Source organism: Triturus cristatus, chromosome 1_2 (assembly GCF_964204655.1).
Source record: "Triturus cristatus chromosome 1_2, aTriCri1.1, whole genome shotgun sequence".
NCBI lineage: Eukaryota > Metazoa > Chordata > Amphibia > Caudata > Salamandridae > Triturus > Triturus cristatus.
In genome coordinates, this window is record NC_140580.1 from 823,303,501 (window position 1) to 823,320,003 (window position 16,503).

A 16,503-nucleotide genomic window follows, 5' to 3' on the forward strand; every position below is an offset into this window, starting at 1 on the left:
TTCAAACTGGAATGGCATGGTGAGCAAAAAAACGATGGATTTAGGCCCAGATCTCTGTACTGGGGTGAATGTATGACATTGTTCTGCATTCTGCCCATCAACTATTATTGCATTTGTCACCCTGAGTGGGATGGGTATGCCCAGACGTGGGTCCCGAGCTCTCCATGCCACTGGAATCAAGCTATCCTGGCTGAAGAGGGGTGAAACCCCGAAACCGGTCCTAGGATGCTTGTTTCCAGTCCAGGGAGGATCTGGCTTAGCAGTTCGGGCTGGACTGTTCCCATGAGGCACAGGGTCAAGACTGATTTGCATTTGGCTGGGTTCAAACTGGAATGACATGGTGAGCAAAAAAACAATGGATTTAGGCCCAGATCTCTGTACTGGGGTGAATGTATGACATTGTTCTGCATTCTCTCCATCAACTGTTGTTTTTACATTCCTTGTAGAACCATGGGTTCGAAGACTCCGGTCTCTATCTTAATTTATTAGTGCTCCTCTGGATTTTGGTTAGCTGGAGTTTTATAGTCTCAGACATTCTTTGAAGGATTTGATTAAACGGTATAGACCCCGGACACGCGTAACCCGTTAGTAACTCGCAGAAGTCATTATATATGTTGGTGAGAGGCTCAACCTGATCTAATATTGTTGGCCATTTGACAGTTCTTCGATTATTACTTACGGATGGATGTCTATTCTCTTCTCTCTGGTTCATTGAATACGATGGATGTTTAGCAGACCAACTCCCCAACAAGTCTAGGCATAATGGGAAGTGATCGCTCTCCCCTCTTTTATCAGCCTTAAAATCCTGGATGTGGTCCCAGTGTGCTATACTTGCCATCACATAATCAATACGGGAGGTAGTATTTCCTCTAGAAAGTGTTCGAGCACTCAATGTCTGAAGGAATCTGCCCGTTGCATGCCCTTAGCCCTTTCTCTATTGTAAAGCGGAAAATTTGTTGTTGGTGATGTGGAGCACGCCACTTTGTTTGTCTCAAGTAGAGGAATTCCCCATGCCAAATCTTCCTCATGGAAGATCGTATCCATTCCAATCATTGGTTCATAGCAGCAGTTAAAATCGCCGCCCACAAGGACAACTCCATTTAGCTCGATGCTATCTAGCACTTCCTCTAGCTGCTGGATACCCAATGCTTCTTTTGTATGCTCCCTCGGCCTTAAATATATATTGAAAAGGTGTATGTGTGACCTATTTTCAAATTTCAACTTTATCCCCAAGATATCCTGGGAGCCAGAGTACACTGTCTCTATAGTGGTGTTTAGAGTGATTTTTACCCAAATAATCAGCCCACCCGAGGGTCTTCCTCTTTGCGATGGTATGGCCCCAATGTGGAAGGTTCTATAGCCTAGTTTGTGCAAAGGCTCTACCACCCATGATTCCTGGAAGAGGCATAGATCTAAATTGTTAACCTAGTCCTGCTAGTCTGGTTCAGAAAGTTTTTGGTAAAGCCCAGCTATGTTCCAGTACAGCATCTTTAAAATATCTGGAGCTAGATCTAGAGGAGGGCCTATCGAGGGTTCTGCTTAGGGCACTGTTTCTATGGTTGTCAGTATGCATAGAGATTGTTCGCGAGTCTTGTGGGTGATTTATGTGTAAATGAGCATCATGTGAAGTGTGGAAAGCCAGCTCTGGTCGCGGAGATTTCGAGTTTATTTGGCTATATATGCGCTTTATAAGTACCCAATTCAATTCAATGTTGTCCACATGGAACAACACCGACCTATTCTGGAATTCTGTGCCCCACACCGCCAAAACCACCAGCAAAGGAAAGAAATCTAGGAAGGCTATACTCCTCCCTTGCTTAACCCAATGTGTTGGCCATTCTTCAGTGCACCATCGGCCATCCCAAAAAACACCAAAACCAAAAGCCCCCGCTGCATCAGAGAAATTTTGAACTTGCCAGATCGCCCTGTCCTCTACAAAGTCCAACGATACTCCATTAAAGTCCGTCAAAAATGTCTGCCATATTCTCAAGTCTGCCCTGACTGCCATTGAAATCCTGACTCTATGATGTGGTAACACCGCCCCAGACATGGCCATGCCATGGCGTCGGCAAAACGTCCTCTCAGCTCTCACCACCCAGCAAGCAAAATTCAAGAATCCTAGGAGTTTTTGCACTGTCCTCAAGTCAATTTTCTTTTCACCAATCACTCATAGCAAGAAAGTCTGCAATTCAAGCACCTTCCCTGCTGGCCACCGGGACAACCACAGGACCGAGTCCAGTTCGATGCCTAAGAACGTCAATCTACAGCTGGGCCCAGCTGTTTTCTCCAGCACCAAGGGAACCCCAAAAAGCTTTGCCATGGCCTGAAACTGTTGCAATGCCCTCCCGCAAGCTCCTGACCGGGCTTTGCCAATGAACAAGAAATTATCCAGGAAGTGTGATACCTCTCAACAACCACTTATCTTCATGAAAGCCCACTGCAGAAATGTGCTGAACATTTCAAACAACACGCAAGAAATCGCACACCTCATTGGCAAGTCTTTGTCTACGAAAATGGCCCCATCAAACTACATCCCCCAGCAATGAAAAATCTGCTGGGTGTATAGGCAGTAGCTGGAAAGCTGATTTCACATCACATTTAGCCAGTTCTGCCCCCTGCCCACACAATCTTACTAGGCGGACTGCGTTGTCCACCGAAACATACAGAACACTCGAATCTTCCTCAGCAATGAAGTCATTAAGAGACCTCCCCTCCGGCCAGGACAGGTGGTATATCATCCTGTACTCTCCTGGTTCTTTCTTATGGAACACCTCTAGAGGTGAAATAATCAAGTCTTCCACCAGCCAATTGACATACGGGCCTGCTATCCTGCCTTCCTCAACCTCTTTTTTCAACTTTGCCTCCACCACTTCAGGTAACTCTCTGGCCGATTTCAAATTTTATGCCCACCTTCTTTCCCTAGGGCCCTGGTAACCCACCCGGAAACCTTCAGTAAAACCCCATTGAATCCTTAATGTAGCTTCTCTGTCTGGGTACTTCGAGAGCCACGGGCCCATGGCCTCGATCCTAACTGGGGTAGGAGCCCTTTGGCCTAGCCTGGCCTCTGCATTTTGTGGCCTGCCACTGCTCTGACGGCGTGCCCAAAGTGAAGCACTGCGTGAGTGTGTGTCTTCCTCCACATTTGGAGCATTCGTGTTTGAACTTGCAGGGGTATCTTGAACAGTAGCGTTTGTTGTAGTTCCAACAGGCTCCTGTGTTCCCTCCCCCTTGCGTAGGCGGATTACCCGTGTTTCCTGTAGCAACGTTACACCCCCCCTGCCCCGGCCTGGGCGGGAAGCACCAGAAAAGACAGATACGTCACCGGCAGGCCACTTGCCGTGTGTGTGGATGCAGACGACTGTGTGGACGACATCCACTGCTTTCACAGTTCCTGGTCCACCTCCCACCATGCTTTATCTGGGTTAACACTGATGTGGGCCCTAAAATCCTCATCATAGCTTAAGCATGCAAACCCCCCGAAATGCATCTGTGCCTTCCGGATGATGTCCATGTATTTCAATAAAGCTATGGCCCTATCAAGTTGCTTTTCACAATAAATACTGGCGTATATCAAAATAGCTGAGGTACAGTTCTCCATGTTAACGGGAACTCTGGGCCTCCTGGCCAGCTCCCACTCTTCTTCCTTCAACCCCTCTTTCGCCTGTATCTCTCTATGTACCAGTTTAAAAACATCCACGTATTTGTGCCACCAGATTCTGCTTCTTGTTTTATCCGATAAATGAGACCCTAATGGCATAGCCAAACCCATATAAGGTAACTTCTTCTGATGTTTGTCCTCTTTTGTCTCATGTGTCCCTTCTACTCCCTCCATTTTATCCATCTGCACACTGGCCACCACCAAGTGTGTTGACCCATTCTCTTTCCCTTTTGCCACAGGCGCCGCTATTGCACTTGCCGCCACTCCCGTGTCCCTCACAGACCCACACCCACCGACTGGCAGGCCTTCTTACGAACCCATTTAGGGCCCCCGTCCCATGCCGCCCACCAGTCAACCTCACCTGTCAGCCTTGGTCGTGTCTCCCAATCCGTCCCTTTGGTGCCCCTCTTCTTCTGGCTCGCTGCCGTCGTCTTGCCTTTGGCCGCACTTGCCTCCTGCAAAACACCAATTTTCTTTGTTGCTGCTCCCTGGCCGTGCGTCAACTCACCATCCTCGTCATCTTCCACTTCACCTTCCTCCAACTCCTCACTCTCCTCCTCATAATCCAATTGCAACTCAGACTTAATCTCCTCAGGCGCCCACATCACTTTTCGCCCCGCTCTCTTCTGTCCTTTTTCTTTCTTCCCAAGTGCACCACCAACATCATCCACCACCGCCGCCTTTGCCTAATCCCTCGGTGGAGGGTGGGCCGCTGTGGACCCCTCTGATCCTTCTGACCGGCGTTTCGGGACCATGTTGTGCACCACCGGTCCCCCCACCTGTCTACCAGTCTCAGCAACTGGTTTGCGCCCCCTCCGACTGCTCCAACCTGAGGAGGCCCCAACACCACCGGGTCTCACTGCCGTCTCGGCAGTCCCTAGCCCCGTCCGGGGGTGGCCCCTATCCTCCACCCACACCCACTTTCCTACAGGGCCCTGAAAACTGTCGTCCTGCTCTGCCGCTGCCTCCTCCTCCAATGTGGGAGTGGGGGGCCCCCTTCCCAGATGTCAACTTCTCTGCCCCCCCCCTGGCTGCGCATAGCTCCTCCCACCTCTGTTCTGATTCCTGGATCAGCCTGCGCTGGTCCCGAATCTTCTCCTCCAATGACATCCCCCCCCACCTTGGAAGCAGTAGGGAAGGACTCCTGCCCCTATCCTCCAGCTCCCTCTGGACCCTCAGTGTTGCCACGTTGCCCCCTCACCTCCCCGGGGGCGTGACTCCAACTGCAATGGGGCCCCAACTTCCTTGCACTGCTGTGTGCGCCCATCCCACCCACCCCTCCTCCCCAGACGTAGTCAATCAGTCTCGTGTCACCAGGCAGCCACGCAGGCAGGCTCTGCCGCCTGCCCCCGCGCTTGCCAGTCTCCTTTAATGTTCTGCCCCTGCCCCCTACCTGCAGCTTGTTTTCAACCCGGTGGTGGCTCATCCTGGTAGGCCACCGCCACTGCCGCAACTCCCGCTGACGGCGTCCTCTGCGTGCGGGTCATTCCGGTCCAGGCCTGATTTAGGGCCCCAGGCCTCAGGAGATCCTCCCGGCCCGCCTGGCAGAGCACCAACAGCGCATCCCGGATGGCCTCCGCATCGGGCCCCGCCATCGGATCCGGAACCGTGAGTGAAATCATGAAAATCTCCTGGACAAAATACACTAATGCCTAACTACACAACCAATCGCCAGATCGGGGAAAAGCCTGACCTCACTATCCTCCTACGCTCTGAACTACTCTATCTCCAAAATTCGCTACCCTCCCCAGCGGTGTTGGGCATAGGAAGAGGACACGTCTCTTCCCCTGTTCTTTATACCCTTCCACCTATCCCCAGCCCAACCCTCTGACCCCAACAGCCGTTTCCTTCCGGCCCTAACATGCGAAAACCCCCGGGGGAAGACTGGTCTGCAACCTTACATCTCCCAGGGGGCCACATTACACAAGGTCATATTCATTTGTTGTTATAGGCACAAGAAGATTAAGTGATTTGCCAAAACCCTTTCAAATCAAACTAACACTTGGAGGAGCTTTGTGTGAGCCTTCCATGCATGCTGTCAAGGTAAGCCTCAATTATGCTCAGCCTAATTGAAAAGCTGCTCTGCTGGAAGGCCTCAATTAATGGAAGAAAAATACTGACGGGATTTTAAGCATTGTTGAACTTTCCCATAATTTCCCAGAAGCTAGAAAAGCCAACTACTAAAATCTGCACACACAACCATACCCACAACCACACACACAACCCCAACCACACCCACAACCACACACACACACAACCACAACCACACAACCACACACACACAACCACACACACACAACCACACACACAACCACACACACACACACACAACCCCAACCACACACCCAACCACACACCCAACCACACACCCAACCACACACCCAACCACACACCCAACCACACACACAACCACACACACACACACAACCACACACACACACAACCACACACACACACAACCACACACACCCACACACAACCACACACACACACACACAACCACACACACAACCACACACACATGCACACAACCACACACACAACCACATCCACACACACAACCACATCCACACACACACACAACCACACACACACACACACACACACACACAACCACACACACAACCACACCAAGGATTGGCATAGCCAATAGGTCTCGCCTTTGGGACCTTATAAGTGTTTAGCCACGCAAGAGTTGATGTGGTTGCACCAAGGATATTGTGCTGCATAATTAAATACTTAGAAGGTCCCAAAAGCGAGACCTATTGGCTATGCCAATGCTTGTTGCAGATGGAATGGGAGAGAAGATGGCCTGCAGATGCACTTGTAAGGAGTGCTTGTTCGGAAATGCAAACAAAAAGTACCTTCCCAGTTAAGTAGCCAGTGGAAGGACACTGGCCAGTAGCCAGTGACCAGAAGCTGTACTTGGTCCAAGTTCCACGGCAAGCAAGGACAGCAAAGCAAGAGCGGGTGTGAAGCGGCCGACGTGGAGATGATGTGCTGGCCGATCAGAAGCACATAAATTAGAGGGTTGCAGGAAAAACCAATGGTAAGTTCAGGTAAGCAAGGGACAGGTTCGAGCCCCCTTTTAAGACTTTTTTTTTACGTACAGAAGACTCTGCAAGCACAGCGCAAGGGCTGTGCAGGAGAACCCTTGAATAGTTGCGGCTGGTGCAGGTAAGCGCGGTGGGTGGGGAAGGGGTAGTGACAGACGACGGAATAGGCAAAATAAATCAATAAAAACACTTACCTTGCGCTCGCCGCATTTGCAAGTCCATTCAGGCACGAATGTCACACAATCCAGGAGTATGCTCCAACAATTTGCAGCATACAATCCTGCTACAAAAATGAGAGCAAAGTGCACAATATGGTGTTTTATGCACCCAGTAATATGTAGATTCAACACCTCATCAAATTCCTCAATCTTGTTTGTGAAAAACGTAATCACCTGCAAATATCACTCACCTGCTAACTGCGGCAGTCTGTGCTTTTGTAAATTTGTGTAGGTGTAAATTGCACCCAGTTTTTGTGGACCAATAATAATGAGGGCCTTAGCGCTTTATTGTCTTTGAATGTGTTTGTGCTTTACTGTTTTCTCATATATTTCCTTAGCTGTTTTTTTGTCGGTTTTGGTGCTTCCTTTATCGTATGTATGGTAAAAAACTGGGAGGGGTGCAGCCACAATTCCCAGAGCAGAAATCCATTTGGAAGTGTCACCCATTTCCAGTGGTGCCTTTCCTGTCTTTGACCGCATGGAAAAAAAATGGTGCCCATCAGGCAACTTAGGGAGGGGTTAAGTACCGATTGGTTAACAAATCCTTTGGCTCTGGGGGATAGCCCTGATTTCAGTGGTGCTGTCTCCCAATCAAATAATTCACGAGTGGCCGTAGTGTAGGATGCTTCCATGGGGATTGACTGACCAGGAATCTTTTGGGGGATGGCACTATTGAAAAGTTGAGATTCTCGCCTTTACCATTGCTTTTTGTTACCTCCTTTTACGAAAATGTTGCTCAGTGGGTGACTTTATGTCCATGTTCTCGAATCAAAATAAACAAAAATGGCTGTTGTCATTCTTCCCTGGTTTATAAGGGACCTTTTCCCTTCTATTAATTTGGCCCCCTGGGGGTTATCCCCTATGCTGGAGGAGAATTGTCTACTATGGTGACTTAGTAGAAGGATTCCTACTCGGAGATCATGAACCCATCATGGACCCAGTCGAGATCCCTTTGCAGTAATTATTTGTGGGGCGGTATCAATTGAAGTAGGCTAACCTCCCCTTTCAAAGGGTGCCTAGCCGTTCAAATATTTTTTTACCGGGCATGGTAGGCAGTTAAAAGAAAACAAAAAAAAAGAAAAACCGGCTTTCATTTTATCTGATGTCAATTTTCCATCCCTTGTTGGGGCACTCAGGGGAGAGTGGCGCCTAATGTTCCCTCCCAGTGAATGGCAAAGGGTAAGAAAATGACATTTCCAGGAGAGGGGAAGGGCTCGACCCTTACGCCGCGGGATTGCCCCCAGAATAAGAAAAACACTTGCAAGCATGTTTTCTTTTATATCCATGAAACGCGCCCAAATGAGTTCAAGTCTGATGATCCACATTGCCATGTAAAGGCTCAGTATGTGACTGGGGTCACAGTCATCTATTCCTTCATAAATATGACAGCAGTGAAATAGTCTTAGCAATGTATTGTGGCTCATGAGTCTTGATTTGTGCTAATCCCCATACCTTGCCCGTTTGACTTTGTGGCTGTCATTGCAGAGCACCGTAACCGAACACAGAAAACAAATTACTGCATCCTGGCCTTAACTTATACTAGAGTAAACCTCAGACTATTAGGAAGCCTGAGACACTTTCATCTACACCTGCTCCAGAGAAAAATATGCAAATACTTCATTAATCTACAAAAGCAGTTGTTTCATTGAATTGTGTATTTTTTCCACAGACCCTACAAATAGAGATTCAGAACCTGAAGGATCAAGTGCAAGAGCTGCACAGGGACCTAACCAAACACCATTCCCTCATCAAGACTGACATCATGAGTGAGATCCTACAGAAGTCCCTCCAAGTGGATGTGCAGATCGCCTCTGAGTACTCCTCTGTGGAAATGATGCGAACAGCCTTTGAAGAGGTAGGGGGTATTCATATTCGCCCATGTAAATGTAGTATTCCAATGTTCAAAAGGCCTTTTGAGCACAGAAATGCTAGAATGGGACGTTTTGTTCCATGAAGGTTGATGAGAGACCACCAAACAGGTAAAGCTGAAGACACAATGGAAGCTATCAGAATATTTATATTGTGTCAGACAAATTATGCAGCCTTTTCATCATCATTAAAAACCATTTCCTTTATCAAACAAGCATTAAAAATGAAATAGGTCTCGCCTTTTATTAAGTTAAAGCCATTTGCTTTGCTATACAATACCATTAGCAACGCAAATGGCTTTAACTTAATTAAAGGCAAGACCTATTGTATTGTTAATGCTTGTTTTGGCTGTTCATGGGCCTGTTTTATGCCCTGTCTGGTCGGTCACTGACATGAAAACAAAAAGCATTTGCAAATCAGTCTTATTCCGCTACTAAAGCTAATGAGGTAATTGTCGATTCAATGTCCCCACCCGCAGTTTATTTATTTAAATATTTAAAAGTGTGCATACACTCGGTATCCAGCACTACAGAAGGTTCCAAGGAAGCACAGCGAGGGCAGGGGGAGGGTCGAGGGGCACTGCTGAGCCTGGCTCATTGCTCTTGGTCGTTTAAAAGGAGTACAGCGGGTTGCTGATATCCAGGTGGATTCTCGCTGGAACTAAACGGAGACACAAAGCTCCAGTAAATACGGAGTCGTCCCGATTTTATTATGCTTACATCCAACGTAATTATCAGAATACAGAGCTTCCTACAGACAAGTTACATCTCTGGTCTTTGAACTTCTGAAAGTACTGACACGTATTTTGGATATCGTGAATAATGCCTCACATCGTATATTGAGTAACTGATACGAGCGCTAAACAATTATTTATTGAACTTTTAAGTGCAGAATTTACCTACGTTATTTATGAGCTGCGGCCATTTTTAAATACCCATACAGAGAGGAACCTGCAGGATTGCGAGCTTTCTTCGCCACTAACTTTTAGACGCATATTTGGAAATCTCATATTGATTTTCATTCTCTGTTCAAGTTTCCATTCACAAAAACTTTATTACAAAAGACGGTGCCCTGATGAAGGCAGTAGTGCCGAAACGCACGTAGCTCACATCTACCGCTTGCCTCTATCAAGTTTTCATCTACTGCTTGCTCCATCTAATTTGTTAAGAATGTGGAAATGTTATTTTTTGTGTCAATATGATAAATTATCTTACTTCATTTTCATCCTTGTACATAATCTTTGTATTTATTGTTATTAGTTAACACTATTTTTTTGTCAATATATATTTTCTATAAACAAAATTTAACAAAATGAATTAAAGATTTATAAATAAACAAAATTATATACTTCTTCAATAATAAGAGTGTAATTTTTGATTTTTTTTGTATGGTATGTAGTTCGGTTACTTTTTTATTTTCACCTAGAATATTTCCTTGTTATATAGAAGCTTGCTATTAGTTTCTTTACCCACTCATTGCACTGGGGGTACAGACAGTACTTGGACAAAAAAAACACTATGCGATATTGGTTAAATTGAACACAAGACCCGGTGTGAAGAGTGGGACAATGTACCGAGGGAAATAAGAACACCACGAGGTGTGTGCGAACATTGCTAATAGGGCAAACAATGCAAGTAAAGCGAGATCGCTAAGAAAGCAAGAGTCCACTGGGACACCAAAAGTTAAGGTAAACAGGCCCGACCACATGGGTCCCCAGATAACCAACGAGAGGAAGTGAGACAATCGATAAGATAGGACTGCAAAAAGTGAACGCTTGTGTGAATACCTGACCCTGTGCAGCGCTCCGCTGCCTTCTGTTAAGTCTCGCGCTATAGAAAAGGCACATTGCCACTAACTGCTTATCACAGTTATTGAAGGAAACAAAACCGATGCGTTGTACGATTGCAAGCACACTAAGCAAGCAATCCTTTCTTCACCCCGACCCTCAGACACCAACCAACACATATACTTCCTCATGCACCCCAGCAACCGCAGCAGGTTTACCTCACATCCAGACCAAAGTAACGCGCACACAGCTGGTGTAGCCCCCGCTCCACTCACGATACAGCGCAGGACACAGCAGTGTAAGCGGAGAGAGAATGTGTGTGAGAGAGCAGTTACTGTGCGGGTGGGCAGGGAGCTGCTGTTGCGGTGCGCGATGTGTCAGGTGATTTTTGGCGGTATCTGTTGGTGCCGTGGTGTGATTTGTGTCGGTAGGGTGTGATAGAATTCAGCACAGCGGTGCTCTGTTGCCTCGCTTGCACTCTGTCTTGCCCTGTACAGCACTGGGTATACCACTCGGCTTCACTCAGCCACAGCGCCAGTCGAGCGGCACAAACGAGTGTAAGGGGTGACACTGATGGAGGAAGAGGGCACATTAATAGCAAATACTTGTTGGTTAGGGAATGTTGTGGTCACCCAGAGTTCGGCGCTGGAAGCTCCAGGTTGCTAGGCGACGGCTTGCGATCACAGGAACTTAGCGCGGCTCCTCTTGGACGAGCTCCTCGTTGCCGGGTGACACTCTGCTTTCGCGCCAATCCCAGTTCTGCTCTGAATGCGGCAGACTCTGGGCCAGCGTCGGTGAAGGCAGCACAGTGCTCTTGCAGCTCGCGGGCGGCGGTGTTTACGGGCACACGGAGCTTTCAGTCACACAGCGCTTTCAGGCTCACGGGCCGACCGCGACAATGGCACACAGCGCTCTCCTCTGGTCACGTCACGGGAACAAAGATGGCTTCGGGCTGTCCACATGGGCTGTCCTAAAAGTGGACAAGGCGGTAACCCAACAGCCCGATTGCCAACCACGCGCCAGCGTAGAACATAAACGGTGACGCAAGCCAATGGAAAAGAAGGGCGTGGCTTAAGTCCCCATCCAAAATTGAATTGATTACAAAAGGCCCTTTCATGGCGAGAGCGACGCATGCGCGCTGCTAACACCAGGAGAGACCTAAAAAGGCAAATTAAGTCATTCATTTTCACTGCTATAATCCCCTAACACAGATTAACTATTTTAGACTTTGTGTAAAATTAATGACTTTATTTCGCCAGTAGGTAGTTATAGTTAGGACCCAGTTTCCATAGGAAAAGCATTTTGTGACTTGGTTATAACTTTGGCGTCGTTTGACTAACCTGCATGAAATTTTGCCAAAAAAGTGTCACATCTGAAAGTAACAAGTTAGTGTTATATTCCTTACCTTAGAATATCCCCAGGTGTCAGACTGGATACGGAAAGTTTTTGCTAGCAGTATTTCTGCGCGTCAGTAGGTGGCATTGTCACGGAGACTACTTAGGCGCCACCCATGCGCGCTGACGTAAGTTATTTCTTTTTCTGCGCCTGTAAGCGCAGATCTGGTTAGAGCAGGTACCTTAGTCACTTTTTGACTATCTTTTTGAGACTTTTGTCTCCTGTAAGTTTGAGTCTACTCTGGTGCACGTAGGGATGCCTGGTTTTAAGTCTTGTGGGGCCTGCTGTCACAATATGCCGGTGGCGGACCCCCACGTCATCTGTCTCTACTGCCTGGAGAGCGACCACAACTCCCGGTCCTGTATGGACTGTCTGGCCATGGCCCGAAGGCCTTGAGGGAGCGGCGCCGGAAGCTGCTTCAGGTCTGGCACTCGTCCCAGCGCCATTCACAGTCCAGGGGCCGCTCTAGAGAACGCTCACGGGGCTACCATCGCTCCTCGGGCTCCAAGTCTTCACCCTTGGATTCGGGTAAGAGACGACACAAAAAGAATTCGAAGAAGCATTGTCGCTCTCCTACGTCCCCCTGTCGTTCCCCAGATGCGGACGAGGGGAACAGGGGTTCTGCCCCTGCGGCTCCTTCAGAGCCCAGGAGTCCTGCGGCCTACCCACCTTTTGCAGGTCCATCGGCGACTCCCGCCCAGGTGCAAGAATTTCTTGGTACCATGGACCGCCTATTTAGGCCTTGGGCTCCCGCCGGTGCGCCCTTGCGCCCCGCGGTCCCGTGCCAGGATCCTGTCGAGCCGTCGGCGGCTCCTGCGCTGCAGGATCCTGCGCTGCTGGTTCTGGCCACGGTGCCACAAGGTCCCCCGCTGCCGGCTCCGGCCCCAGTGCCACCCTCTGCTCTGCCTCTGGCGCCACAGTGGATGCCATTTGTTTCCACCCCTGCCCAGGTTCCAGGACCATTTTGTCCCTACCTAGGATACGCATTGGGACACGGCGCCGGTTTGGCCCCATCCGGCACCGTTTGTTCCTTCCCCGGTCCCTGCCGCCGCAGTCTGTACCACATACGGCGGAGGTAGAGGGCGACTGGGAGGGGTCCGAGGACTATCTTGCTTGTCAGCGTGACTCTGAGCAGGACTGGGTGGATGAGTTAGAGGAGGCCAGCGGCCTTGATGTCTCCTCTGACCCAGGGGTTGCCTCTCCTCTGCCTACCATGGAGGAGGGCGCTTCTTACACGGTGGTGCTCCGTTGGGCAGCTGAGGTCCTCAAGCTTGATCTCCCTACGGTGGCCCTAAAAACGAATCTCCTCACTGAGGTGCTCCAGACGGCGTCCACTTCGTCAGAGCCCCTGCTGCATTTTAATGACGCCCTCACTGACGTCTTACTGGGCACCTGGTCGCGGCCAGCCACAGGGTTTCCTGTGGATAAGAACGTCGTCAGGCCTCATCGCCTGTCGCCGGGTGACCCTGCCTTTCTGAACACTCACCCTACGCCCGGGAGCCTGGTCATCCAAGCTTCGACATCCCAGAGTGCCTTTCCCATGGCATCGCCGGATAAAGAAGCTGGAACAGTTCGGCAAGCGGTTGTTCTCTTCGGCCAGCTTAGGGCTGCGGTTGGTGAACACCGCCTGCCTATTGGCCACTATTCCCATGCGGCGTGGGATAGAGTTGCACAGGTATTACCTCAGTGTCCTGAAGAGACCCAAGCTGTGCTGTCCCAAGCTGTGGCCGAGGGTAAAGATGCGGCTAAGTTCGCCATTTGGTGTGGTTTGGACACCGCAGACTCACTAGGTAGGGAAATTGCTACGACTGTGGCGCTTTGTCGCCACGCGTGAATGAGATCTACCGGGTTCTCGCCAGGTGTCCAAAGCTCACTCATGGGCATGCCCTTTGATGGCACTCGCCTGTTTGGCGATAAAGCCGACAGTGCGCTGGAGCGTTTTAAGGACTTGCGGGCCACGGCCAAGTCCTTAGGTCTTTCCACGAAAAGCCCAGCCACTCCTGCTTTTCGTTCCTTTCGTGGCCACGTTCCTTCAGCAACCCTGTGTAGACCCATCCTCAGCGCGGCCATGGATGCAGTTTTCGCAGGGGCGGGTCTGGGAATCAGCGTGGGGGTCAGTCCATCTCCGCCCCGCTGCCTCTACCTCCAAACCTTCCAAATCCGAGCTTTGGGGGGCACCCCACGCCAGTGGGTGGCAGGATCCGCCGTCACTTCCCCCACTGGCACGCTATCACATCGGACAATTGGCTGTTGCAGATCATCCGCAGGGGTTACTCCCTTCCCTGTCAGTCCACCCCTCCAGCCATGCCACCTCAGTACCACCACATGTCAGGTGAACACTTGGTACTTCTCCAGCAGGAAGTCATGGCCCTCTTAACCAAGGGGGTCATCGAGTGCGCTCCTGGGCCAGAATTAGGGAGTGGTTGTTATTCCCACTACTTTCTGGTCCCCAAGAAAGACAAAGGGGGTCTGCGTCCATCTTGGACCTCCGGAACGTCAACTGCTTCCTCCGGAAAGAGAGGTTCAAGATGTTGACTTTGGCTCAGGTCTTGTCTGCTCTCGATCCAGGAGACTGGATGGTAGCGTTGGACTTGAAGGACGCCTATTTTTATGTTCCCGTCCTGCTGGCCCACCAACGTTACCTGCGGTTCATGGTGGGCCATGAGCACTTTCAGTTTACCGTGCTCCCCTTTGGCCTTACCAGCTACCTTCGGGTGCTCACGAAAGTGATGGCGGTGGTCGCAGCTCATCTGCACAGATCGGGGGTCTCAGTCTTCCCCTATCTAGACGACTGGTTGGTGAAGGCGGGCTCGCCCCAAATGGTCGTCTCCCACCTCGAGACTACGGCCGACCTCCTGCATTTGCTGGGGTTTTCCATCAATGTGCCGAAGTCGCACCTGAGTCCCTCTCAGAAGCTCCAGTTCATCGGAGCGGTTCTAGATTCGGTGCAGTTTCGGGTCTATCCTCCTGAACAGCGGTTCCGGGATATTCAGGCTATGATTCCGATCTTTCAGCCTCTATCCCGGGTTTCAGTCAGGATGACCCTCCGGCTCCTGGGCCTGATGGCCTCCTGCATCCTGCTAGTGCAACATGTCAGCTGGCATATGCAGGCTCTGCAGTGGGTCCTGAAATTTCAGTGGGCACAGCATCAGGGCAACCTGTCCGATCACGTCCAGTTCTTGGAGGGCACTGCACGTCAATTGCAGTGGTGGCTCACGAATCGCAATTGGGTCAATGGCAGATCCCTCTCCCTTCCCCATCCGGAGTTCACAGTGGTGACGGATGCGTCCCTCCTGGGATGGGGTGGCCACATGGGAGAGGCGGAGATCAGGGGCCTCTGGTCTCCGGCGGATTCCCAGCTCCATATCAACCTTCTGGAGCTGCGGGTGATCCGACTTGCTCTGAAAGCCTTCCTTCCCTCTGTCTGGGGACAGGTAGTGCAGGTGTTCACTGACAACACCACCGCCATGTGGTATTGCAACAAACAGGGCGGGGTGGGGTCGTGGACCCTATGTCAGGAGGCTCTGCGCCTCTGGACATGGCTGTAACATCGGGGCATGTCTCTGGTGGTTCAACACCTGGCAGGCTCCCTGAACGCCAGGGCGGACGAACTCAGCCGCAGATGCATGTTGGATCACGAATGGCGTCTGACCTCGTACGTGGTGCAAGGTCTCTTTCTGCAGTGGGGAGAGCCTTGGTTAGATCTATTCGCCACCGAAGAGAACATACAATGTCATTAATTCTGCGCGTTGGAATTTCCAAGGAGGCACTCGCTCGGAGACACTTTTCGTCGCGAGTGGAGTTGCGGTCTGTTGTACGCCTTTCCGCCTATACCACTTCTGCCCAGAGTGCTGAAGAAGATCAGGCACGACCGGACCCAAGTCATTCTTGTGGCTCCGGATTGGGCAAGAAGAGTATGGTATCCTGAGCTACTCAGTCTGGCAATCTGTCCTCCGATCCGGCTGCCTCTTCGGGAGGATCTTCTGTCGCAGCAGCAGGGGACGGTCCTTCCCCCGAACCTGTCCAGCCTCCACCTCCATGCGTGGAGATTGAGCGGCGACAGTTGACAGCTTTTGACCTTCCTGCCGAAGTCTGTGATGTTGTTTTGGCAGCCAGGCGTCCCTCCACTAAAACAGTATACGCCTGCAGGTGGAATGAATTTGTGGCATGGTGCACAGCGAAGGCTGTGGATCCCCTTTCTGCCCCTCTTTCAGAAGTTCTTCTGTTCCTCCTTTCTCTGGCCCAGCAGGGCTCTGCTCTGGGCACTATCAAGGGCTATCTCTCGGCCATTTCCGCTTTTTTAAGGCTTCCAGATCAGCCTTCTCTTTTCAAGTCCCCTGTTGTCAGTCGTTTCTAGAAAGGCATTACACACACGGTCCCTCCGGTTGCCTCAGTGGGACTTGAATCTTGTGTTGACTTATTTGATGTGCGCTCCCTTTGAGCCGCTTCACAACTGTCCTTTACGTCTTATCACCTTAAAGACTGCTTTCCTGGTTGCTATCACCTCTGCCAGAAGAGTGA

At 50.3% G+C, this 16,503-nt stretch overlaps 1 protein-coding gene across 6 annotated transcripts in view; it reads left to right on the forward strand.

Annotated features, from left to right (window-relative positions):
- RNF207 (ring finger protein 207) overlaps positions 1-16,503 on the forward strand; it is a 1,105,462-nt gene that overhangs the window by 1,003,637 nt on the left and 85,322 nt on the right. For all 6 annotated transcript variants that reach the window (XM_085608881.1, XM_085608879.1, XM_085608885.1 and 3 more), the window contains one exon: positions 8,602-8,787. In XM_085608881.1, coding sequence (XP_085465007.1) covers positions 8,602-8,787 — 186 coding nt within the window. The remainder of the gene's footprint in view (positions 1-8,601; positions 8,788-16,503) is intronic.